This window comes from Coenobita brevimanus, chromosome 28, assembly GCF_032717465.1.
Source record: "Coenobita brevimanus isolate Jiangsu-jjx chromosome 28, ASM3271746v2, whole genome shotgun sequence".
NCBI lineage: Eukaryota > Metazoa > Arthropoda > Malacostraca > Decapoda > Coenobitidae > Coenobita > Coenobita brevimanus.
In genome coordinates, this window is record NC_136981.1 from 4,104,914 (window position 1) to 4,132,814 (window position 27,901).

General features: G+C 43.3%; 1 protein-coding gene across 1 annotated transcript in view; it reads right to left on the bottom strand.

The window, feature by feature from the left end:
* LOC145394639 (uncharacterized) overlaps positions 1–27,110 on the bottom strand; it is a 134,427-nt gene extending 107,317 nt beyond the window's left edge. The window contains exon 1 of the mRNA XM_080268420.1: positions 26,987–27,110. Within this exon, the coding sequence (XP_080124546.1) occupies positions 26,987–27,110 (124 nt within the window). The remainder of the gene's footprint in view (positions 1–26,986) is intronic.
* Positions 27,111–27,901: the final 791 nt, after the last annotated feature.

Consider the following 27,901-nt stretch of genomic DNA (forward strand, 5'->3'; position numbering starts at 1 on the left):
AGGGACAGACGGAGGGAGCCGTTTCGAGAGTTACTCCTGCATCTAGAAATAAGTTACTGGAGCGAAGAGGTTTAAGCTATATTGCATTTACTTTCTCAGATGCCCAATCCCGGAGTTCATTCAGGGTGAGAAAAAAACTACTCTCAAACTTTATCACCATTCCAACTTCTTCCTGTCAATCCAAGTCACCTTCCTTCATGTACATACTCCTTTATCTAATCCTTTCCACTTGTTTTGTCCAACTCTCCTCTTTGTCCTGTTAACTGTGTACTTTCTTTTTTACGTTTTCGTCCCTCAGCCCAACATCGATTTACACATTTACAAAGTCAATCACCATTTTCTCTGTGTCTGCCTGTCTTTTTGTCTGTGTAAATAAATAAATGATGAGAAGTAAATGTCGTGGGTATAATCTGCAGCATCATTAAAGGGAACCAACGACCTAGCGCCAGACTGGTGAGATGATTAGGGGTCATACACCAGCCTTCATTAAGCCCCTCACTACCGATGATTAGTTTGTCCTTGCCATACTTCAGAAAAATATGTTCAGCTTAGAAATGACTTCTGATATTGAAGACGTTAATGAAGGCTTGATCTAAATTCTCCACTTCGAAAATTCTCTCTTTAAACAGGACGAGGATGCAGTAGGATAGCAAGAACAAAACTTAAACGAATAACTATGGATGAATGGGCTAATAATAGGACCATTAATAGTAACGACTTTGCCGAAGTAACAAGTGGTGATAGGTAAAGAGGATGGAAGATGTAATAGGTAGAGTCATTAGAAGAAACGGAGATACTAACGTCAGTGTGGTGGAGTGATAATGCGTACAACAATAGTCCTCATTAATAAGAACAATGATTTGGTATTATGAATTATGCAAATGCGAGGCTGCCAGGGTCGCCCACGTGCAAGGAGGCTGGCGTTGAGATGTGGCCCGGGTTCAAGGTGGCTTGGGAGGCTTTCCTTACCGTTTACAAGGTGTTCCGTAAATAGCACTTCTCTAGTAATTTGCGTGGCTATTTTATATGCTACTGAGACGGGTCATTTGGCTGGTAGGGTCGTTGGATGGAGAGAGAGAGAGAGAGAGAGAGAGAGAGAGAGAGAGAGAGAGAGTGAAGCTGAGAGACAGTAGTAAAGATCTTACGAGAGACAGAAGTAGGTCAAGAGTGTTAGTGCTAGGATCATTGCTTCAGTGAATATTGTTAGACGAAAATATCAAACGATGAAAAAGTGAGCCGTGTTGAGGGGAGGGAGGGCGGGAGGAAGAAAAAGAGCAGGGCATTTTCTTTTCCTAAATATTAAAAAAAAAAAAAAAATCCTGACTATTGGATGGATTAAATGAAAAAGAACGTGACTGTTCTGAGCTGGTTTAATTAATATATCGTAATGAAAGAGATAATACTCGTAATTAACCCTATAAATTTGACGTGAATGAGACCTGTAATGACTGTAGTGCGTTTGACTAGCAACCAAGGAGACTCATCACAACTTAGGCTCTGCTTCATGCAAACCACAACATCCTATTCAAGTTATTAGCCCAGTTTCGCCAGGTGAAGATAAAAGGACCCTAGACGCTTCGGAATGTAGTGATACAAGGCAAATGCTATGGAGGGAATGGGGAGAATGTATAAGACGGGGAAGGAACGCATGGGGTGATGGGGAGGAGTTAGGAACGTGGTCTATGTGGGTTGAGTGAGTGGGGTCTTTGATAGGCACATAGCTACGTCCTTATTTTGGCATGTGATGATGATGATGATGATAATGGTGGTGCTGGTGGTGGTGGTGGTGGGTAATATGACTATGGTAGGGGGAAGAATCCATGTGTTGTGGGGAACGTGATGATAATGACGAATATTATAAATGATGATTATTATGTTGATATAAAAATGATGATGATGATGATGGTGATGGCACTGGTGACCGAGACAGTGCTTGTTAGAGAACGTCAGGGATAAATTTTAATGAAGGTTAGATTTTTTTTTTTTTTGTGGGTGATGACTGGCTGTGACTGTGGGCAAGAAAATAGTAAAAAGAGAGTTTAACATTTGGGAGGTTTTGCTATTATCGAGTCCAGTGGAAGAGATCTGGCTGCCTTAGAGCAAAGAAGAGTTGTTTGTTTGATAGTATTGAGAGTTATGTTAGTGACGATAGCAAAAGAGGATAGTGTTAGCGTGGAGTTATAATCTAGGACGAGGTTACGATGATCGATGTTGATGATATAGAAAAAAAATGAAAGACTGATAATGGGGCCGTAATATATTGGTCTACTAGTTCTTTTACAAATGAGAAAGTGAAGGAGCTTTGTGGTGTGGCTGTGGATGTGATAGAAACTGTTAGGAGAAATTCACTGAGGTGGTTTGGCAATGTGGAGAGGATGGAGAGTGAGAAACTAACGAGGAGAGTGTATGTGAGTGAGGTGAAGGGGGGGAAGAGGGAGGGGGAGACCGAGGATGAGATGGAGGGATGGAGTGGAGAAGTGTAAGGGAGAGGGGGTGTAAGCTGGAGGAAGGGCATCGAAATGGACTGGACGACATAGAAGCGATTTGTTTGTAGCCACCCCTTACGGGATTTGGGCGTCTGGCTATAGATAGATGGATGTAATAGATGGTCCTTTTACCACTAGTACACCTAAAAACAACATCACCAAAGCCCTCATAGAATACGACTAGTATCCTTTTCTTTTAGCTATTTTATTCAGCTTAAACGAGACCTCACAGACTTAGGGGGTTAAATTACTTCAAAGTCAACACCAATGAGTAAAAGAAGAAAGAAGTTAAGCAGTGAATCATTTATTAGGTTTTACGTATAATGCATTCCCGTTTGTCTGTCCATGTAAGGCGAAGAAACCAGAAATACTGCGTTGTAATATCCAGCCTCGACCCTGCTACTAAGCTTCTGTGTACGTGCAGGTTTTTATGTTCTTTATTGCGATGACGTCTTTGTGGTGTGTGTGTGTGTGTGTGTGTGTGTGTGTGTGTGTGTGTGTGTGTGTGTGTGTGTGTGTGTGTGTGTGTGTGTGTGTGTGTATCATCTTAAGACAGCTATAATCATCTTAGGAGAGATATTGCGAACTGAGTAACATGTTAAATAGTCTTCATTAACCCTTTCACCACAAGAAGTCCCCTTTGCATTGACTATAATCTACAGGAACCTTGTCTTTATACTTAAGTGTACAAAATTTAACCTCACCATACATGGCCTTTCGTCTGTACTAAAGCAAGGAGGAACAGGGATTGAGTTTCATGCTGGGGGAGAAAAAAATAGGACTCGCTTCCCTCTTTGTCGAATAAAAGATAGGTAAACAAAACAAAATAATAGTACTGAAGTGGCTAGTAAAAATGTACACTTCACTATATATCATTTATGTAATTTCTAGAAGATACCTTTTTTTTTTCTTGACAGTAGATTTCTTTCCTGAGCATAAGGGAAAAAATCGTCTCCAGGTAACAAGAATAAAAGATAATTAAATTGTCATCATCCTCCAGGGAAAAATAAATATATGCAACACCTGTGCCCATAGTCTAGTCTTTATTCTAAGGAGAGGCTCTTTGATCTAGGTTCGCAGTAAAGATGAACTAAGTAAAAAGCGTCATCTTACTGAAAGGGGTAATAGATATATAAACCACCACCCCGTTTGGCCTTGTATCTATTCTCAGAGGCAAGGAGTGGTGGGGTGCGTGCTGCTGGGGAGAAAAAAGTAGAACTCGTCTCCTTCCTTCCGTCACCTTGAGAAAAACAAGTTCCCGAGTGGCGGTGCGGAGTTAGGTGAATGACCTCGCCCGGATCCTCTCACCCTCCCCCCACCTCTCTTCCCACTTCCAACCCCCCCCTCAGTCCTCGTCAGGATGAGTCTCCCCTCCCTTCCCCTCCCTCTCCCCTTCTTCAGCGTCCCCCACTCCCAAATCAAGTCCCCCCGTCCTTATCTCCAGTCTTCTTCGAGTCCAATCTGTGCTAATTTTGAGTCTCCTTCTCAGTTCTCCTGCTTCCCCTCTCCCTTTTTTTCTTCCCCCCTTCCCTCGCTCTCATCTAGCTAAGTCCCCTCCTCCCTTCTCCCCTACCATCTCCCCGTCTTCTGCAAGTCCCCTTCTCCTCCTACTCTTGCTCCTCCTCATCCCTTCTTCTGCACCCCCTTCTATGTTTTTCTGTCCCCCCCTCTCTCTTCTTCTGCCTCCCTTCTATCATCAAACTAAGTCTACCCCACCAGCTCTTCCTTCCCAAGCGCCTGCCTCCCCTCTTTTCCTGCGCCTCCCCATCCGTTCTCCTGCGATCCCCCCACCTTTCTTCCCTATCTTTAGCTCCCTCTGTCCCCCACCCAAGTCAAGTTGATTTCTTCCCACACACTTCTGCGTTCCCCTCCCGCCACTGCTACCCACAACTACACTCTTCCTACTACAAAACTACTTATTTCCTCAGTACCATCTTGTCCCCCTTCACCGTGCCATCCAACCTCCCCTTACTTATCCGGAATTCTCTCCCTCTGAAGTTCCATCTACATCAGTATCCCCTACTTCTACCCTCAGTCCCTTAATCCTTCTACTAACAACACCTCTCCTACTGCTGCTGCAAACACGTCTCATCCTGTTACAGTTAATCCCCATAAAAAAGAAACTTCCTTGAAATTAAAGTAAAAAAGGGAGATTTTATCCCTCCCCTCTTTCTTCTGTTTTTCCCCCCCAAAAAAAAACTCCCTTAAAGATAAAGAAAATAAAAGAAAAAAATCCCTCCCCTCTTTCTTCTGTTTCCCCCATAAAACAAACTCCCTTAAAGAATAAAGAACATAAAAGAAAATATATCTCTCCCCTCTTTCTTCTGCTTCCCCCATGAAACATACTCCCTTAAAGGAAAAAGAAAATAAATGAAAGAATATTCCTCCCCTCTTTCTCCTGCTTCCCTCCTCCCTTCATCACATTTCCCCTCCAACTGCAGAAATATCCACTATCCCATCTAGATCACCCCTATCAGCAGACCCTCCTAATGCAGAATCATCCCCATAACCCTTTTCTCTCCATCGTTTTTTTTTTGGTTTGTTTGTTTACCCCACCTCTTCGTCCCGTTAACCCAAACTTCCCTCAAACTACAAAAAATATCCCAAATCATCCCATCCTGTCGTGTGCCCATTAAATAGAACTCCATTCCTAATGATGCATAAAAGAGATCCTCTCCTCCCTCCCCATTACATTTCGTTTGGTTCCCCTTTCCCTTCCTCCTTCACCAGAACTCCCCTTCTCCCTCCCTCCCCCCTTTCCCTCCCTCCCATCCACCAGGACATCCCTTCAACGTCCCCCCTTCTGCAGCAGTTTGGGATCATCACTGCTAACATGTATCCATTTGCCACTTCACAACGAGACATCTTTCCTACGCTGAGTAAAGACATCTAGGCTTTGCAAAATTAAGCTTTAAAAAGACTTTATTGTACTGAAGAGGTTATTGGAGACCATTCTCTAACTATTTTCTAACTTCTTTAACTGTATGGGGTCTCTCCTAAGCCGAATAAAGTCGTCGGATGATAGCAAGAATAAATTAAAGGAAAAACACGCACTGAAAACTGCTTATGTCCGCAGCCTCCACCTGTCGGATCCAGTGGACTCTTGTTCTCTGCCACTTACATTCCTCTCTCGCCCAAAAAGCTCCTGCCTCTCTCATCAGCCTCAACTCATCTACCCACTCGTTACCAATGAACCCTGTCACCTCATGTCATTTACTGATTGTTCTTCTTGTTTCCACCTCACATAAATTATCATCTCTGCCCGCTGCATTTCATTTGGAAGCATAATCCAGTTTGCTGCGATTTCATTTGGGCGCCAACATATCCTTACTAACCAAACCTAACCTAACATAACTTAATTTAGGTTAGGTTTGGTTAGGTTAGGTTAGGACAGGTTAAGTTAGGATAGGTTAGGTTAGGTTAGGACAGGTTAGGGTAGGACAAGTTAAGTTAGGATAAATTAGGTTAGGTTAGGCGAGGTTAGTTTGAGTTAAGTTAGGTTATTTTAGGTTAGATTTGGTTAGTAACGATATGTTGGCGCCCAAATGAAGTGGTATACTGACGCCCTAATGAAATAGCTGCATATTGGATTTTTGCACCCAAATGAAATGCAGCCTCTCTACCGCCTCAGCCAATTCTCATCTCCACCACCTCAGCCAAATTAATCTCCCACGTAAATCATAAGATCAGGCCCATCAGCTCTTCCAATCTCACGTCCTTTGCTGTTTATTTTCTATCTTCCTTTGCAGCAAAAATAATTATCCAAATTCTTCCTAACTTCAGTCTCACTAAATCTTCCCTGTCTCATCCATTTATTTATTTATTTTTTTTTCTGCCTCACTTCCTTGTAAATCCCCTCTCTCTCTTCCCCACCATCCAAAAATATCCAACCTTGCCCATCACTCCATTCTCATCAGATTTCCATTCCCCCTCCCCTTTTTTTTAACCATCACCAATTGAAACTACGTGTCAGGCAATATTTAGATTTCCCTTTCTCTTCTTTACCCCCCCCCCCAAAAAAAAGAAAAACTCACTGTGATCACCTCTCATCAACCCTATACCCCCTATCTCTCCTCTACCTCCTTTCCTCTCCTCTCGCAACTCCCTCCTATCTTTCATCTTTTTCCCCTTCTGGATTCCCCCCATGCCTCCACGCATCTGTTCTTGTGTCCTATTCTATGTACAATCCTCCCTCTTCTTTCTCAGTCAAAAAATTCTCATTTACCATCTTCCACCCTCCCAATCTCTCCCTTTCTCCTTCTATGCCTCCCTCTGATGCAAAAATTTTACCTCTCATCATCATCCCCTTTTCTCTCATTGCTATCCCCACTCATCTCTTATCACCATCATTTAAATAGGTTCCTGTCCCATACTATATACACTAGTTTTATTTCCCACATCTCTCTCAGCACGAAACTTCTTGCAAAATATATAGTCTTGTAGCCCATCTCCTTTACTATTCATTTTCTCCTCTGCCCACTCCTATCATCTCACCCAATAAGTTTGCGTTATATTTCATTAACGTTCCCTTCTTTCCTCCTTCAAACAAATAATTATCTCACATTGATTATTTGCTTCAGTCTCAGCAACTCTTCTCCCTCTTCATTATATCCCTGTACCCCGTCTTTACATTATTACTTGTAAGCGCATGTCCTCTATAATTATCATTTCTTCTCCACCCACAAAATCCTTCCCCCCTCATCATCACTTCCACATCATCACCTCTGTTTTTTGTTTTTTTTCACTTCCTCTCCCCGTTCCCCTTCTTCTCTCCATTTTTTTTTTCTCTTCCACATCATCAGCTGTCTAATTAACTCCTCGCCCTCTCCCTCTTACCCTGCCCTCCTTTTTTTTTTTTCTCCTCTTCCACATCAAAACTTTTGTCTTATCAACTGCACGCCCCTTCCTTTCCCCTCCACTTCTTTTTTCCCCTCTTCCACTTGCCTGACTTGTCTCACTCTCAACACAAATGACCCCCACTTCACACACAGACCCTCCACCCCTTCGCAAACCCTCACAGCACCCCACCCCACTCCCCACAACCCTCACAGCACCCCACCCCACTCCCCACAACCCTCACAGCACCCCACACCACCCCAACACTTGTACTCCCTCTCCCTCCTCTCCCTTCGTTCTTAGCTCATCTGTGTGAATTCTCCTCGTCATACCCCCTTTTCTACCACGATGTCTTATTGCCACTTCAGCCCAGTGAGACTTATATTCATGTTTCATCCTTTGTATCATCAGACGATTTGTACTCACCTTGGGAAAGACCTGCAGTAGTCAAGGGGTTAATGAAGGCAACAGCTAACCCTTCTATTTATAAAAGCCCCTCTCAAACAGAACAAAATCATCTGAAAAGTTACAGTAAAATATGATTACTGTCCTCTAGTTAAATGGGTCTGCTTTATTCTTCCCCTAAACAGATTGAAATATTCAGCGTAGGAAAGATTTCTGGTGGTTCAGCGAATATCACCATAAACAACAAGCAGGTCAGCCTTCATATTTACACAAGAAAGAACCTCCTGCGTATGAGAGTATTTTCTTTAAGTCGCAGCTAGAAACACATTTGTTCTAAGATACGATATTCTCTCCGTGTTTTTTTTTTTTTTTTTTTTCCATTCCTTGCTGTGAACGACCGTGTTAAATTCACACAAGTCACTCTCACCCTCGCTTCAGCTTTCGCCAGTCACACTTTTCCCTGACACCCTTTTCTCCTACCTGTTTACACACGCCAGCTTCCGCATCCTTCCTTGCCCTTACCCAACCCTGCCAAACCCCTCCCTCTCACCTAACCCTTCCCCTACCCTACCAGACTCCTCTCTCTCTCACCTTTCCCTTCCTCTTCCCTGCCAGATTCATCACTCACCTTCTCTCACACCCTACCCTATTTCTCCTCCTTATCTTCTTCCCGTACCCTGCCAGTCACCTCTTTCTTACCTATCCCATCCCCTACCCTGTCAATCCACTCCTTTTCATCTTACCCCACATAATCTCCCCTCCCTACTCCTCTCCTCCCCGTACTCCAGACCAAGGTGCTAGGTAAATGCGCACTTATCACCTACTTGCAACTGCGCATTAGGTTGCCAACGAAAACGACATCAGATACAACTGTGGCATCTTCTTTTTCGTCTGCTCCAAAAACTCAGGAATTTAGATTAGGTTTTAGGCTGAGTGAGGCTGAGTGTGTTTAGATCCTGGGAGCAGAAGGTGGGGTAGAATTGGTAGGTGTGTGTGTGTGTGAGAGAGAAAGAAAGAGAGAGAGAGAGAGAGAGAGAGAGAGAGAGAGAGAGAGAGAAAGGTGATGCAGGTGCGGGTGAATGGGTGGGTAGGCAGGTAGGTGGGTGAGTGGGTGGACGAAGATCAGTATGAGACGGATAAAGGCGCAGGTAGGTAGGGTGTGTGGTTGAGACAGAAGGTTGCGACAGGCAGGCAGATGATGAGGGAAGGTGGGCTAAGTTGGTGGCTTGGTGAATGGGGGGGAGTAGGTAAGTGAATGGGTCGGAGGGGTAGATGGGGAATGGGTAGGGTAGGCAGGTGTGTAGATGGGTGGGAAGGTGGACCGGTACGTTGGCCGGGTAGGTACAGTACTTTTTGTCCTCAGCTCAGTATTTACTCTCCCTGTCCCCTTCTTCCCCTCTTTCTTCCACTCTCTCTGTTCCTGTCTCTTTTTTGTTTTTCTGTCTCTCCGTGAGTTTCTGTCTTTCCCTTTTTAACTCTCCTTGTCTGGCCATATATGTATGTCCGCCTCTGTCGTTTTTCTCATTCTATTTGTCAGAATTTGCCTCTGTTTTAGTGTCTTTCTGTCACGTTTTCTTACCATTATTTCTGTATGTTACACACACACACACACACACACACACACTCTCTCTCTCTCTCTCTCTCTCTCTCTCTCTCTCTCTCTCTCTCTCACCTGGTGGCCGTGAACTTGACAGTGAGTGAGCCTATTACCCTCACCACCACCACACAGCCAAGGTCGGGCTCCCAACGCGTGTGTGAGGCAGTTTTTGTGTCGCCTCAACATTTACCAAGAGAGGACTGGAGAGGACTCGTTTCCCTTGAGATCCTTACCCCTCCCCCTCTTCCTCTACGCTGTTCCATCTTCTTCATATCCCTCTGTCTCTGTTCCTGTCTAGCTCTACTTCTCTCCCTGTATCAATGCCCCTGTGGATTTTTTGTGTAATATAGAAACCTTAATTTATAGCTAGTTGCATGATGTACCTGTAAAAATGCATTGTGTAGCTGTTAGGAATTTTGTTTTGGCTAGACCAGAATATTCGGCTTCAACATTTGCTAAGAAAGTACCGGAGAAGTCTGGTTTCCCTCAAGATACGTTCCACCCCAAACCTTTCCCGCTTCTCTTGATCTTTATAGCTCAAAGTCTATCTCTGTTTATGTCTGTCAGAGTGTGTGTGAGGCTGATTTAGTGTGGTCTCTATACCCCCCTCCCCCCAGTGCTTCTCTTTCTCTCACTGTGTCTCTGTCTCTGCCTCTGTCTTTGTCTCAGTCACAAACTTGTACTGCAAAGACTTGTCTCAATTGAGATACCCACCTCCACCTCCGGCTATCTCCCTATTCTCTGTCTTTCTCTGCCCCTCTTTCAGTTTCTTTCTCTTTGACTCTCCTTCTGTTCATCTGTCCCCTTTTCCCTGAGCCCCGTTCTCTCTGGCTCTCTCTCTGCCTTGCTCTTTTTCTCTCTAAACTTTGCCAATTGAGGACTGGAGGTGACTAGCTAAATTTGAGATTCTCCCCTCGATCCAAGGTCTCCCACTCTCCACCTCCTGCCACCCTCTCTGCCTCCACCCCAAACCCCACAGAACCCTTCCCCTCTCCTCCTCTCAAGCTGCTCTCTCTCTCTCTCTCTGTAAATTTTAATAGGAGGTGACTCAAGAAAATTAGTTTAACCCTGATATCTACCCCCTCCCCACCTCTTCCCCCCCTCTCAATCTGTCTGTCTGTCTGTCTGCCTGTCTGTCTGTCTGTCTGTCTGTCTGTCTGTCTCTCTCTCTCTCTCTCTCTCTCTCTCTCTCTCTCAGAAATTTACTAGAGTGAACAGTAAAGAATTATATACCCTTAAGTTCTTCCATTTTCTTCTCACCATCTCTCTTTCTTTGTCTATTTTCCTTTTTGTCTCTGAAGATTTTACTGCAGAAAAGTAGAAAAAAATGTGTGTGTGTGTGTGTGTGTGTGTGTGTGTATGTGTGTGTGTGTTTTAGATCACCCCCTTCCCCCTCCCTGTTTCCCCTCTCTGACCTTTTCCCCTCGCCAGCCAAACCCCTTCTTCCCCTTCCGTCTCTTTCTCTCTGTTTCAAGTTTCTGCTGGAGAGAACTAGAGAAAACTCGTTTTAATTAAGATTCCCTGACCGCTTCACCCCCTGACCCTTGGCCCTCTCCCCTCCCAACTCCCTCTCTCTCTCTCTCTCTCTCTCTCTCTCTCTCTCTCTCTGCTCTGACGTGTGTTAAATGTATCCACTGCTTAACAGAATCAGGAACCAGTCACATTTTCCTCCTTCTGTTTTCTTTGACCCTATGCATTTTCTTTCCCCAAGGGTGACTTAACAAATCTTCTTAGCCTAAACCCCCTATTACGAGCTGCCCGTCCATCAGTAGCAAGATGATGAGATTTAAGACGTCATCGTACTGAAGGGGCCTAATGGGATTTTTTTTTCTAATTTATTACGAAAAAGTCTCCCCTGAACGGAATTAAGTTCGTCTGGAGGTGGCGAGAAGGAGGCAGTGAAGATGTCAATATGCTTAAGTGTTAATAAAAGATACTAAAGATTGACTATAACTCCTTCACTGCGTCTCCCCATTAAATAAATCGGTCTAGTAGTAGCAAGGATTAGAGAGTAAAGATATCATTAATATTAAATGTTAATAAAGACTTTAACAACTTCACAAATAGACGTCTCCTTCTGAGCTAAATAAATCCTGTCAAAAGCATGAATTATGAAAGACGTCCTCGTACATAAGGGGTTCACCGTTACTTATTTCCGTGTATTTTTTTTTATTTGGGGGGGGGACGTTGGGGGGTCACGCTGCCCTCTCCCTGACCTCTTAACGGATGAGAGGACGTGAGAGAAACGATGGAAACAAATGAGGAAGAAGAATGGGGAAAAATAAGGCCAGGCAGGGAGGAGACGGTGAATGCCCTAATTTTTAACAATGAATGGATTTTGTTGTGATGAGGGATTTATGAGGGATTTATTTTGGCCTCTGAAAACATTATTATTTTTAGAGGATTAGATGTCTGGTGCTCTGGTGGCTAATTCGTCTAGTAGGAAAGCCTGTCTCCTCTAATTTGATCTCCAAGAGGCGGTTGGAGACATTTGTATCAAATTTTCAGGGAGAGTTCTGTGGGGAGGTGGAGGGAGGGAGACACAGGGAGACCATGGAGAGAGGGGAGATTCTCAAATGAAACGAATCTTCTGGGTGTATGTCGGGTGTAGGCTAGTCATATACCCTTAAATACGATGGATTGCGGTATACACAGCCACTGACCCTACACCTCGAGGCGGGGAGGAGGGAAGGGGTGAGGTGGGATTGTCTGGTGCAGTTTACTATTTTCCTACGCTGTGTGGAAAGGAAGGGAATTAAGTGCTGAGAAGTAAAATAAGAGGGAAACAGATAAATACGGAGAAAAACAGGCAGACGGTAAAATAGAGGGCAGGTGACAGAGGAGGAGACGGAAGTGGTAGTGAATCTTCTGTTTGCTTTGAAGGCGTAGGGAGCTAAGTGGTAAGAAGTAAGAGAGAAGCGGATGAATCAGGAGAAAAACAGAAAGTATAGGAGACAGTAAAAGACAAAGCAGGATTCGAAAGCGGCAGTGAACCTCTTGTTGATTTTGAAGGCCTTTTGTTCTTTCGGTCTGGCTGCGTGCTGGAGAAGAGAAGAAGAAAATTAAGATGAATGGAAAGGAGGTTGAGAAGAGGATACGGGAATGGGGAGAAAAAAGAGACAAAAGGCAAAGTAGCTGAGACGGAGGCAGAAGAGAACGAGAAAGTGGTGGTGTGAACATTTTCTTTTCTCTACATTTCTATTTGACATCATGTTCCTTAGGTCCGGGATGAAGTGAGAGTAGTGGCGCAGGTGATGTAGAATAAGAATGAAGCGGATGAAAGGGAGTAAGAAAGACAGACGATAAAGAAAGGGTGAAGGCGATGAGGAGAAGTCGTAGGCTCTGGCGTACCTGTTCTTAACTCTGAAGGCATGTCTTTCCTCAGGCTGGAAGGAAAATGTATTCAGTAAGGAAGATGAATTAGAGAAAGGTGGAAGACGGGGAGTAAAAAAAAAAAAAAAATAGAGCACGAAGGATGAAGAGGAGGAAGAAGTGGAGGAAGTTATGGGGAATCTCTTATTAAATACGGACCCTTTATTCTTTTATTGGAGGGACTGAAAAAGAAAAAGCAAAAAGAGGAAGTAGAATTAGAGGAAAGTGGAGTAACAGGGAGGAAAAGAGACAGAAGATAAAGGGAAGGGGAGACGGAAGGAGGGGAGGAGGAGGAAGTGAGATGAACCTGGTGTTAACTTTGAAGGCATCTTATACTGTTAGTTTGTCTGATCGGTGTAAAAAGAAAAATAAAAGTGAGAAGAAGAAGGAAAATAAGAGGGAGGTGCAGGAACATAGAATAAAAGAGACGAGGCAAAATATGGAGAAGGAGACAGAAGGCGAGGAGAAGGGGGAAGTGTTGAGGTCTTGCTGTTAATTTTCAAGGCATCTTGTTTTGCAGGTTTGACTGTATGACTTGGAAAAACAAAAAAAAGAAAATAAAAAGGAAAGACTAGGTAGAAAAAGGAAGTAGATGAGTAAAAAAAAAAGAAGTGTGGAAGACCTTCATTTAACTCTGGAATAATTTTGCTTTAGAAGTTTACCTAAACAGCTTGGAAAAAAAAAAAAAGAGAATATCACGAGGGAGGACGAAATAGAATAAAAGAGAAGTATAAAGGAAGGAAGACAGAAGGTAAAATGGAAAGAAGAAGGCAGAAGAGGAGATGGCGAAAGTATGATAGAATAATTGTAAACTTTGAAGGCGTCTTGTTCTATTAGGTTACTTGAACGGTGTGAAAAGAAAAAGAATATTAAATGAGAAGACGAAACGGAATTAGAGAAGAGTGGAAGAGGAGGAGACAGAGAAGGAAGGCGAAAGGGAGGTGTGATGCACCTGTAATTAACCTTGAAAGCATATTATTTTTTTGGGCTTGGAAAGGAAAAGAGAATCAATGGAAGGAGACGAAGTAGAAGAAAGGAAGGTAGAGAAACAGAATGTAAAAGAGACAGGAGTTAAAACAGGGAGGAAGAAGAACAGAAGGCGGAAGTGAGCTGGACTTTCTGTTAACTTTGAAGGCATCTTGTTTTGTAGGTTTGGCGGCGCACGAGTTCAATGACCTCATCTGGCACTCCTGTTTATTTTTTATTTTTATTTTTATTTTTTTTTTACGCATTGGTAAGTGGCTCGACGGGTTTACTTTCTAAGGGTCTGGGGGGAGGGGGAAGGGGGAATGTCCAGTGTTTTACAAGTACGTAGTAGAAGATGGAGTGTGGGGTGTGGGGTGTGGGGGTGGGGGGTGGAAAAGAATAATAAATGGAGGTGAAAATAATGGGAATGACGTGTGGGAAGCGGATAGGCAAATTAATGGAAATGAATATAATAGGAAAGGTAAATGATGAAGGTGATTATAAAACAGTTAAAAAAGGTATAATAATTAACTAAGTAAATGGTGACGTTTGATGGAAGTAGATATCAAATATGACAATGATGGGGAAACTAAAAATAAATCTGAGAAGGTATATGAAAGAAATTTTAGGTTTGGCAAAATACTATGAATGATAAATGACAGGGGGAATAAATAATGTGAGGAATTACACGAAGAAACTAACATTTACATTGAGACACAAATAAAGTTTTAGTGTGAAAATTTGGCTAGGTGTGTGGAAAGGAAGGAAGGGCAAAGAATGTGTAAGGATTGGCAGGAATTGATAACCGGATGTAAACAAAAGGTGTGATAAATGCTGGGAAAGATTTAAAAAAGACACGAAGTTACGGGGATGAAACTGTGAAGATAGGATAGTCTAGTGAAAGAAATTCTGAATGATGAGGATAGCTTTGAGGACGATGGGGAGGTTTGGTGAAAAACTAAGCCTGACAATCTAAATAAATGGAAGTAATTAAAAGAAATAATGGAGATAATTACAAGAAGAGATAGAGGCAATATATAAATGTGATGTCTGAGTTGTTATTAATGTTCTTGTTGTGGTTTCAAGTTCATCTGAATGTGAACTTGGTGAACTGCAGGCTTATCTTTCCCTTTGTCTTCAGTCCACCATCCTCCTTTCGGGGAGTAGGGAGGGGGAGATATGGGAAGGTGAGTAATTAGCGGGGGAGTTCAAGGTGTGTAGAGGTGTTGGCAAAGGCTGTTTACTTTCAGACCTTGCAAGTCTTCAAGTCAAATTCAATTATGCTCATTGATGTTTAATTATATCCAGGTCTAACAATGCCCATTTAGGCAGGTTTGATTAGGTGTGTTTTTTTAGTATCAGCTTAGGTTTGCATGTTAGTCAGCTGGGTTAATCAGTTAGGTTAGGTTGGGTTTAGGATAGGCAAAATTAGGTAAAAAAGAAAAAGAAAAAGAAGGAAGAACGATCATCCTAAGAAAAATCAAGCTTCAAATGTAGTGCAAAAATGATATACAGAAGGGAAATTAGCATCCGGGTCAGCTTAACTCCTTCACTCTGATTATGTTTATCTATCTATCTATCTATCTGTATATTCTATCGTTCCTCTCAGTAGATGCTTTTGTTCAGCACTGGAGACGATTTTCAGGCTGCAGGAGACATACAAACCCTTCATTAATCTACCTACCACTGGAGAATTGCGCCAAGATGAATGAAATCGTCTGGTAGGAAAAAGATTTAGAGAGTCGTCATTGAAGTGAAGAGGCAAAGTCCATCCTAGTCATTTTAGGTCTTTCCAGTTATGTTCAGATCTAAATAGGTTAGTTCAGGACCACTTCAGTCAGTTTTGGTCTCCTCAGGTCATTCTGGTCCCATCACGGCAATTTAGGTCAGTGATGATACGTTCAGGTCATAATTGCAAAGGCACGTGTCAAAAATCAGTCTTCTCCATGAAATTAATTTTGAAATAAGACAACTCACAGCTTTAAGGCACTTTTAGGTCTCTTTAGGTCAGTACTGATTATGTGAGGTGATGTGTATGGAAAAAAAAGTTCTGTAAAAAAAAAAAAGTGAAAAAGAAAGGTCTGTGAATGTCATTATCTCTGTGTTATGTGGATTTACCTCCTTAAGTGCTAGATGGAGTGGTTAGAGATGAGAGGGTGGGATGGGCTGGGATGGTGGTGAGCAGCGGAACATAAGGGGAACCCATCCTTAGATAAATGGGTGTCGTAAGTTGGCTGGGATGCGTGTGGCGAGGTTATCTTTCAAATTTTTCCCCAAGATCAACAAAACCAACAAGAATAAGAACAATAACTACAACAACAACAACTACTACTACTACTACGACTACAACAAGGGCATCAGTCAAAAAAAAAAAAAGTACTGTAACAATAGAGAATGCACCTACTTTTCTCGTCTACCTGGCCACTCACGACTTAGGTGGAGCGGGCGGAAAGTGGAGAGGGTGAGGGTACGGTAGGGAGAGATGGGGGGGAGGGAAGGGGAAGTGGCAGGGTTTGAGGGTAGGGTAGGGAGGGTTGGGGGAAGCGGAGGAAAGGGTAGGGTAGGGAGGCAGGAGGAAATTGAGGGGAGGGAAGGTAGAGATGGGAGAGGGGAAAGTGGACAGGTGTGAGGGTAGGGTAGGGAGGGATGGGGGAAATGGAGAGGTTTGAAGGGAGGGGAGGGAGGGAGGGAGGAGGAAGGACGGAGGAGAAGTGGAGGGGTGTGAGGGGGAGGCGGGGGAGGTGGAGGGAAGTAGTGGAACGTGTACAGGAAACCAAGCTAGCAGGAGCAGCAGCGGGTAGGTGGATGACCTCAACTCTGCTCTAGATAGTCAGCCCACAACCTCCCACTTCCACCTCTAATCAGCTCTGTGGAACGCACTCTTTTTAACTCCAATCCAAGCTGGCTACTTGAAATAAACCATGCTGGAACGCACTCCACTAATTCTAACCCCAAACTCACCATACACTAGATAATATCAGCTCTGGAAGGCATTACGTTTTGCTTCAATCCAAATCCACTACTTAACATATATCAGCCCTAGAACGCACTCCATTTAACTCCATTCCAAACTCTTTGCTTGACAGATAACAGCCCTGGAACGCACTCCACTTCACTCCACTCCAAACTCACTGTCTTACAAGCATCATTCCTGGAACGCATTCCATTTTACTGCACTTCAGTACTTGCTACTAAGAAAACTGTGTCCAGTGAAAAGTGGTTCTGTGTTCAGTGTGTCTTTCATCAACTTTGACTCATGCGGAAAAAAAAAAAAAAAAAAAAAAAGTCTCCCGAACGCACACCATTTATCTCCACTCCATACTCACTACGTTTATATCAATCAGTGAATTTATACTTCTGACTCTCTCTTTTTTTATTTTTCATCGTGTTTTCCATGCACAGTCAGCTAATGTAATCAACCCTTCCATCTCTAATAATTTCCTTGGAATATAATCAGTTTAACTCCTTTTCAAGCTTACTAGTTAAGTACAACCGAGTGAATTCAACTACACATTTTATTTTTATTCATCACTCATACAACCTACGAATATCATCACTTCCCTTAAACGCACCCCATTTATCCACACTCCAAACTCACTAATCAGGAAATCTCCATTAGTGAATTTGGTTATGTAGTCGTCTTCACATCCGTCACGTTTTCCTCACACTGCTTTTAAATACGAAGAATAGCACGTACTCTACTTAACGCCACTCCAGACTCACTTAACAAAACAAAGAAAAAATGAAAAAGTAATATTTTTCGGCTTTTTATCCCTGTTTTCATCGCATATCAGCTAATATATTCAATTCCCTGGCACGGATTCAGTCTTCAATTTACTCCTCGTTAATGATAACTACTTCGCATCATAAATTTGTCGGTGAATTAAATAATGTGTTTATTTTGTTACCCAGTTTGATCCCCATATAACCGACTAATGTAATCAGTTCCCTGACACGTAATCTATAAAACTTAACTCACAGTACAGTCATCGCGGTAAGTCTGATAATGTGTTCGTCTTGCTACATTTCACCTTTTCTCATACAACTAATAATGTAATCAAGCCACCAAGCTGTACATTTTACTCTTGGCAAAATCCACTTCCCGACAGAGAGCTCCCGTTAAATTCCCCTGGGTGTTCGTGTTGCTTTTTATCATTCCCCCCTCCCTCTTTTTTTTCCCCTGATACAATCCACCTGGCCAACTCAGCCATAAAAATCATCACCTTTTCAACACCTGTTCACCTAGTGCCACATGCCACATCCATACTTGAAGCAGATTAACCTTACCTTGTTAGACCAGTCATTCAATTTACACTACGCACACCTTAACTCACTGCATATTTTCTGATCGATGCCACGTCATTTATCCATGGCCAGCTACCCAATTCACCTATTCACCAAAGAAAAATAATTATCCTCCATCAACCTGCCTCACCTATCGTTAAATCTACCCACATTCATCTACTGTACCAACACCCGTCGTCTACCTACCCTACCCCTTGTTAAATCTATCCACAGTCACGTACCATCCCATCTCTTGTTGAATTTACCCAGTCACCCTATCCTACCCCTCGCTAAATTCTCCTCACAGCAAAACACTCTCCTGCTACCTACCTCACCCCTTGTTAACTTTATCCACACATACCTATCCTCCTCCTGCTCACTCCATTCGTTGCAAACTTTACCTAAAATCATCAACTCTCCATCTACCTTACCCCTGTTAACTTTTCCCACAATCGGTTATTCTTCTGCTTTCCTCATTATTTTTCTTCTCACCATATCTACCCACCCCCTTCCACTACCCACCCACCACTACTCATCTCACACCCACGAATACCCACCACCACCTAACCCACAAACTCACACCTACCCATCCACCCTTCAGTCACATACCTCCCCTAGTCACCCACCTACCCACCATGTACCACTACCTATTCCATTTTATGAACTCCCTCCCCACCTACTCACCACTTACCACAACCAACTTCCAGCCACTACCCCCTCCCACCACCCACTCCCCACCCACCATTACCTATCCCACTCCATCCTTTATCTTCCCTCTCCACCTACCTTCCATTTCCCACCCACCAACCTCCAACCTCTACCCCACCCCACCTACCCACCACTTGCCACTATCCACCCCACATCCACTTACCCACCCCCATCCCTTATCTCCCTCCCCACCCACCCTCCGTCCCATCCCCTCATCTCTCTCTCTCTCTCTCTCTCTCTCTCAACTCCCAGCCATTCCCCATCTGCCACCCATCCACACCAGCCTCCCTCTCCCCCTCCCCTCAGTCCTGCATTCTTTCCCCCTCCGCCAACCTGCGCCTCAACCCACTACCCTCCTCTCGCTCCCTCAGTGACCCACTCACATTCCCTCTCGCTTCCTCTCCTCCATTTTTTCTCTCCACTCTCCTCCTCCTCTCCTTCTCTCCCCTTCTCTCCACGCTTTCCTTTCCTCTTATATTCCACGCCTCTTTCTCCTGCTTTTCTTCTCTCCATCATCCCTTCGTTTCCCCTTCTTCCTCCTCTTTGCACACCTTGCCGCCTCCTCTTTTCTCATGCCTCACCGATTTTTCTTTTTTCCTCCTCTTCCCTCTGCCTCCTCCTCTTTTCCTCTTCACCCCTCTGCCTTCTCCTCCTTCTCCCCTCCTCTCATGACCTACTTATCATTATCTCCTCTTATTCCCCACCCTTCCTCATCTTTTTTCCCCACCTCTTCTTCTTCTCCACTCCCCAGCCACCGCCACCTTCTCCTCCTCTTCCTCTTCTCTCCACTGCTCAGTCTCCTCTTTCCTTTCTCCCCCTCTTCCCTTCTCCCACTTACCTACTACCTCCCGCACCACCACCTCAGCATTACGTCACTATTTACCTTCCGCACGATCAACCATTTTTTCCTACTCCCTTCCAGAGTCGTAATATGTTCTTAGGTGGTTCTTCAGCACTTCTTCGTTATTAGTTTTATTTTATGCATATGACGCATTTGCCTACATAACACGCTCGCCTATATGACACGTTCTTCTATAGATTTAAGCAAATTCTATTAATATTAACCCTTTCAATAAAATGGCTTTTTTCAGTTCATTTGTGTTTATTCTCAAATGTTCGACAAGCCTATCCCAAAGCAAAAAATAATAATAATAATAATAATAATAATGACAACAACAATTATAATAATAATAATAATAATAATAATAATAATAATAATAATAAAAATAATAAACTTGGAAACAGTAGGGACAAAAGCAGAAAATATGTCACTGGATAAAAAGAGGTTAAACAACTAACGATTCTTAGCACAAATAGCAATTATTTCTGTCTTTAACAAGCTGAGTAATTTTAGTCATGTGCCAGAAGAGATGAAACATAAATTATTGGAGAAAACTTGTCATTACCCTGTCAGATAATTAACCTTTATTCGCCAAAAGCGTGCCAAATTATAAGCGAATGAACTGCTGATTAAGATGGTTAGAGGTGATTCATGAAGCCTCTTAACGTTGAACACTTAACCATGCTGTAATTTCGTTCCATTTAAGTCATCATCGGTGGATAATACATTGGATAATAAAGCTGAGGGAAGTGAATGATTAGGAGGGGTTATTTGAGTGAACCAGCGTAGGTATTTTGTTATTATTGCTTCTTAGAGTAAAATGTTGTCTTAGATTTTATTTACGTCGTTCGAGGAGGTTCTATATAACTTCATTTTAGTGGCTAGAAAACCCGAATCAGATGATGGGGGGAGTGGATGGAGAGAAAGAGAAGAGAGGAAGAAGGTGTCAGAGGATGGGGGAGGGGGTGGAGAGAAAGAGAAGAGAGGAAGAGGGTAGGGGAAGGGGTGGTGAGAAGGAGGAGAGGAAGGAGATAGGGGAGGAGGTGGAGAGAAAGGGAGGAGAGGAAGAGAGTGGGAGGGAGGGGAGAAGAAAAAGACAGGAGGTTTTCCAGCCATATATTGCCACTAAGGGAAGTTGGCTGGTCGTCTACCCCTTCACCTCAAATGGATTAGCTTTTACCTAGACGATACTGCTCATCCTATAACAGTGGCTCTTAATATCACTACTGTGCTGACGTCTTTTGCAATTTCCTTTTGTTAGATACCAGAATAAAATGACTGTTAGATTTAGGAGAGAACCTTCCTGTTGGCGAAGTTGCTGTTGTTGCTGTGGCCCCAAGCTCATGTGAAATGTAAACCCAGTGGACTGCAGGGCTAAGTTTCTCTCCTCCTCCTGCAGTCTGCCATGCTCCTTTCGGGGGACAAGGAAGTAGCTGAGGGACGTTTGTGTAACCAGGCAATGGAGCCGCCTGGTTATATCGTTGCCACCACATGAAGGCGTCCCTCTCCAGCAGCACTTATGAGCTCAGAAAAGGTCTGTAATTATTTAACTTGATATCCCAATGTGATTTTTTAATTTTATTTTTATTTTTTTTTCAGGAGAGAAGACTCGTACGTAGGGCGTCAAAAAATCCATAACCGGTTCAGAGTGACTGGTCTTATTTTTTTTTTAACCCTTGGGATCCTAGGAAGTATTTTTTTTATTTCCCAAAGAGGAAATGGTTTGTGTGTGTGTGTGTGTGTGTGTGTGTGTGTGTGTGTGTGTGTGTGTGTGTGTGTGTGTGTGTGTGTGTGTGTGTGTGTGTGTGTGTGTGTGTGTGTGTGTGTGTGTGTTTGTGTGTTTTACCAATTCTTGTGGCCATGTCCTCACTTTATGTCTTGGCTGACTTGTCTGAAAATTACTGTGCATATAGCTGGGTCTGGTATCACACTCTTCTCAGATTTTTGGCTTAACTTTAATGATGATTTTAATGGCTAGAAAAAAAAAAAAAAAAAAGCAAAATGACGGCTCCTAACTACCAAAGGATGGGCACAGAACCATCAGAAGCCAAAATAACCATCTGAATAAGGGCATGTTTGAATATACGACTTAAAATGAGTTACGGTACGGGCCAAAATCAATTCAAACGTGCCCCGTAGCATTGTTTGTTATGCCATTCTTTCCCTATGAGCCAGAAATACATGGAATTACGAGTATTGTAGTTACATGTAAGATATAAACTGTGGAATATGTCACTCTTTTTGCTCGTAAATATCCCCTTTTTTTTGTGTTTTATCACCATCTTTGAAACGATATTATTCAGCTAATAAAGAATATTTAAAGGGATTAATAGACACTGGTTCTATCTTTTTCACTGCGAATGGCTTCACGAAAAATATCATCTGAAGGTAAGACATTAACCAAAAAAAAAAAAAAAAAAAAAAAAAAAAAAAAAACTGAAGGGATGCACTTCAGTACGAGTATTTCCTCTTCCTTGGTTGTTAAATTTTTGGTAGCTCCATGAATAAAGGTCAAAATATTAGGCAAAAAATCTCATATACACCTGAAGTTCAAGAAAATCTATGAATATGGAAACAGGGCTTATATTCCTGTAGGAGTAGGAAGACTTTCAAACACCTTTTTCTCAGCGATTTGTCTTGAGTATTAATTATATTACACCTCAGTATTACCTGAAATAACAGTTATCTCTTCTTCCGTACCAGAATAGATGGTAGAATTCATATACAAGTGAAATATTATCGTATCATTAGAAAGATTGAAAATAGTCACGATGAAGTGCAAAGGAGTCGCCAGGAAGAGTCTACGACCTCTTGTGACTGTGTTGACGAATTGAGGTTTGCAGGGAAGAGGGTTTCCACTAGGTAAACATCCTCGGCCCCGAAGCCTGAGAGAGTGAGAGAGAGAGAGAGAGAGAGAGAGAGAGTGACCATAAACATCAGAATTTACTCGTTGAATTAGATGACTCTCTTTATTACCTTATTCTTGCTACCTCCAGGCGATTTTATTCAGCTTAAGAGAGGCTTTTCCAACTAAAGGAATTTCATATGGCCTAAATTAACACCTTCGTTGTTTGAGGTTAATAGAATCGATGAATAAATCCGTCTGGTGCAAGATTTATGAGAAAAATACGTACTTTAAATGAAGGGGTTACGTCATTGGTGTGTAGCTTTACTTTCGCCCTTCTCTGCCCAGCTTATCTCTAGTGTCATCTTTATCCCACTTATACCTTCTACTATCCTGCCACATTCCCATCTATGCCAATGGTTCTACTAATCCAAAATATTATATGCTGCTCTTCTACTTTATCCTCCTTCATTGGTTTTCCTAAATTGCCTATTCTTCTTCCATCCCTTAATCTTCAGGTACTTTCCACAGATCCATTCTTGAGCTGCCAGTCCAACTTCCTTCCTTGCACGGATTATCCTGATTTAAGCTCCGGTCTTTGTAATTCACGTGGATCAGCGCTGCTCTCCCTTCCTGCTCTACACTATTACTTTTTCCAGTGAGCAGTGTAAGTCTTTTCTTCTCGGCCCCTGTTCAACCTCAGCCCTATACTCCAGATCATTACTCATTCTTTAATAATTTCTCTTGAGCTCCCACTTCCATCTTTCCCCTTCTGCTATGTTCATTTTTCACTCCATTCGCATCTCCCCACACTGAATCAAAACTACGATTCTGATTTTCACCTTGCCTCTTTTCTTTCCACCTTCTTCTCCTCAGTCTTCTATCTCTCTGAAAATCATAATCTTTGTCCCAAACTTCGTTCATCCAACCCCCCTCCCTCTTCACTGCAATTTTCCCTCCTCCAAACTCCTTTTCCCCAATCACTTCTCCATTTTCCTGCAAATCCCCTTCCCCATTCCCTTCTTCGCAGTCATTTTTCTTGCCCTTTTTTTCCTTCTTTTTTATCTTCTTGCATCTTCTTCCTTCTGTGCCCCCTTCTTCTCCTCTCTCTCTTCTCTCTCCTGGTGCCCTTCTCCTCCTCCTCCTCCACCTGCTTATATTTCTTCTTCCTCTTCCATATCCATTCCTTTCATAAGTGGCCAAACATGGAACGATCTCAAGTCCAGTATCTTTTCCTCGCCTTCACCCAGTACTCCTCCTGACCTTGAACTGGAACCTCTCACCAACTGACAAGTATCTTACAAGGAATCTTTCACCGCAAAAGGATAACGAAGCTACGAGGGAAGTCACAACACATCCACCCGATATTGGCAGTAGCTCAGATTTCACCTAAAGTTGACTATTTTCTTTTGCATTTGGCTGGTTAACATTCTTTAGCAAGTTATTTATGCAGAGTATTGCGATAATGGAAGGATTTAACACAGAAGAGAACAGTATGATATAATAAACAAAATCAGTAGCTTAGGAAAGGGCGATAGGGAGCTTCCTTATCCGAGAAGAGAGCGGTTCCGGGTCTCATTGACTTGTACTAATAACTCCTGTCTCCTTATCACTTCTCGGATCGTGGTCGTCTCATTCTTAAAGCCATACCATCTCTCTCTCTCTCTCTCTCTCTCTCTCTCTCTCTCTCTCTCTCTCTCTCTCTCTCTCTCTCTCTCTCAGGAGGAAAAATGTTGGTGATGTGAGAGGAGGCTAGCTTCACGATACCCATCACATTGCTGCCAACCATCTATAGTCACTTTCTAGAGAACTATACCACAGCACTCACACACTTCACACTGCCACACTTACACACCCTTCACACGAGCACACCTACACAAACCTCACACTGCCACACTTACACCTCTCACTGTCACACCTCCACACACCTATCTTTGCCATACACACATCTCACACTGCCACACCACACACCTCATACTGCCACAATTACACACACTGCACACTAGCACATCTACACAAACCTCACCCTGCCACACTTACATCTCACACTGCCACGCCTACACACATACTCTACTTCAGACTGTCACATACACAAATACTTTACACTGCCACAACTACAACTCACCAGACAATAACATCTATCAAACTGCCACACCTCACACATAACTCATGCTGCAACCACACTTCACACTGCCACACCTCACAAATAACTCATACTGCAACCACACTTCACGCTGCAACACTAAACCGCACGCAGTTATACTGACACACAACTTCACACAAAGGACAACATGAGTTAAGGTAAAATCCTGCAAAGGTAAACACACACACACACACACACACACACACACACACACACACACACACACACACACACACACACACACACACACACACAAGAAACAATGGGATTAAGCATGGAAAACGATGATTTGTATGTGAATGTGTGTGTATGTGTGTGTGTGTGTGTGTGTGTGTGTGTGAGAGAGAGAGAGAGAGAGAGAGAGAGAGAGAGAGAGAGAGAATGTGAGGATGAGTAGGGCAGGTTCCACGCGACTGTAGGTGGTGAACTGGACTGCCAAGGTCGTCACTAGGTGAGACGTAAACACAGGCAGGAGGAAAACAGGCCAGGGCATAGGGCTGTTCCAGAGGAGGCTTCGTAACACCTCTTCCTTAGCGATTTATATTGTATGACACCTTAACATCACGGTCTCTGCTCTTTATGTAGGTTTTATACTAACATTATTCGCAGGGAGAATACAGAGGGGGAAACTAAGGTGTAATCTGCTGGCTAAATCACTAGAGAAATTTCCTAAGGGAACCTGAGAGTGAGGTGATCAGGAGCAGATGATAAGGGAGTCCAAGAGCCCCATTCCAGGTGTCAAAATAAGCATCTTAGCACCTCTTCCTATGCGATTTGGTTTACATATGTTTGATGTTCTCTTAAAGGCCAGTTATATCTCCTTAATGTCGGTATAATTCGCATCGGTAACATGCAAAGGGATACTGACATAAAAAATAAATTGCCAAGGAAAAGACGTTACGATAACTCCAAAACTTCCTTGAATACAAATCCAAGAATGAGATGGAGGGAAATTGTAAATGTATGAGAGGGTAGTGTGTGGTGGGAAGATGTATCGTTAATGAACACGGGGCCATCCCTCACAAGATGCAGAGAGAGAGAGAGAGAGAGAGAGAGAGAGAGAGAGGTTTAGAAAGGCGGATAGAGACGGTACGATAGCAGTGGTCAGGGTGTAAAGGCTGGAAATTGGTGAGTCGTTGGGTAGGTATGCAGAACAGGTATTGTGTGTGTGTGTGTGTGTGTGTGTGTGTGCACGACTCCCTCTCAACCCCACATGACCTGGCTCATGGGGGCTATCTTTATGCTGACGTCACCACCTCTTCGTCATCAATCAACATCATCCCCTCCACATTTCCCTCGACCACTTCTCCATCATTATCCACCACCATTCTCTTCAGCACTCCCTCCACCACCCCCACTAACCACATCTCCACCGTTAATAACCATCAACCCCTCCACCACCATCGCTCACCACCTCTCCATCACGTCACCATCATCAACTCTGTCACTCCCTTCACCCTCACTCACCACAACATTACTTGTCACGATCATTCCCTCCACAACCTCACTACCATCAGTCACCATCATCCCATGTAGCCTCCTCTCTCATTCATTCCTCCCCTCTACCACCACCACCACTGCCACTCGATCACCATTCCATCAATCACTATCCCTCAACCAAAATGATTCACTCACCACTTTTCCACTAGTAATCATTCACTATTTCCTCACCATAACTCACTCACCACCCTCAGCGTCATCAGTCCTCAGGAACTCTTTCATCAACATTTCTTCCACTTCCCTTCCGCTAAAAGCCAATCATTAATTCTCCACCATCAGTCAATCAACTATCATTCTCTCCACCACTCAGTCTCTATCTCCTTCCACCACCACTCACTTCCCACCCACATCACCACTCTTCCACAATCATCACCAAGCCTTGTAAATTCCCACCCTACGTGCCACCACCCTGAACAAGCACCCAGTCTGTATCAGTGATCTGTGCACCAACACCTCTCATCTCAGGCTAGTCAACATCGATTGCCATTATCTACCCACTCACTCGTTCGCTGTTTTCCCGGCAATTTTGCACACATCTCCCAGAGCCAGAAACCACCCTTAAACAACAACTACTACCCCGTGTAACCATCCTGCTCCACCGCCTGACATCAACTGCCCATCTCGCCGCAGGTCCTGCCTCGTTCCAACACACAGCGCATCAAATTAGCTGCCAACACGTCCTACCAGCCCAACACACGAGGGAGTCTGCATGTTTGTAAAATTGTTGAAGTATATATCTACCTACCTATCCATCCATCTATGTACCTAGCCATCTCTCTTTATTTATTACAAGTGGTACTTTGCAGTGAACTAGTAACAAGATGTTGATTATGTAATTCTGCTTCGAAAATTGTTCATATTCCACTGCACTAGTTCTTACACGCAATACAACCAATTCTACCAAGTAAAGAGAGAGAGAAAAATATAGCAAACCAAACAGCAGAGGATGCCGGCCTTGCGGTAAGCACTAAGCATCACTCACTAGGTCACTGGGCTCACTCACCTTCTCCCGCTTTCAGCTCCGCCTCGGGGTTGCTCTGGCCGGGACTCGGGGCGCTGTGCTGTTCCGATATCACTAAATCCGACACGAGAGCGAGCACCAGCAACGCTAACGCTTTCGTAACCATCTTGACACTGACGTCTCTTCTTCCTCCATCCTCAGACCCCGACCTAGGAGCACCTTGGCCCCGCCTCCCCGCCACTCGCCTAGACCAATCATCTCTCCCACCGACATCAGGTAAGCGACCCCCTTGGCCAATCAGATTTGAAAGTGAGGGTGACTAAAGTAAAACCAGTTGTGGCTTGAAAATACGGGGGCAATTGATGGCTATTGTCTTTGTGGGTTCGTCGTTTGGGGAGCATTGTTTGTGTGTTGTGATGTGGGTTTCTGATTTATCTAAATATATGTGAACAAACAAGCAAAAACATTCGGGTAGAGAAACAAACTGACGCCGCAAACAAACATGATCACACAGACTAATATGCTAAACACACACACACACACACACACACACACACACACACACACACACACACACACACACACACACACACACACACACACACACAGAATCAACACGAAATTTGTGCGTATGTGTGTGTGGGCGTTCAAACATTTATGCAAATGAAGACAAGACTATGATAACTCTAGAAGGAACTTTAATAATCTAAAAAAAACAACTATCTAATCTGGTCCGTGATAACTAGAATAGAAGTTAGAGGCTTAGAATTAAAAATAGTATTCTAAGTGGGTTTCGACATTCCGAGCACCTCTTCCTTAGCGATTTATTTGCCACATTACATCCCGATTGCGTCGTGTGTGTTACTGATGGAAATTATATTGACCTTAAATGCACTGAATTAAGGCACAGGTGAATATTCAGGTATAAAATGAAAAATAAATCGCTAAGGAAGAGGT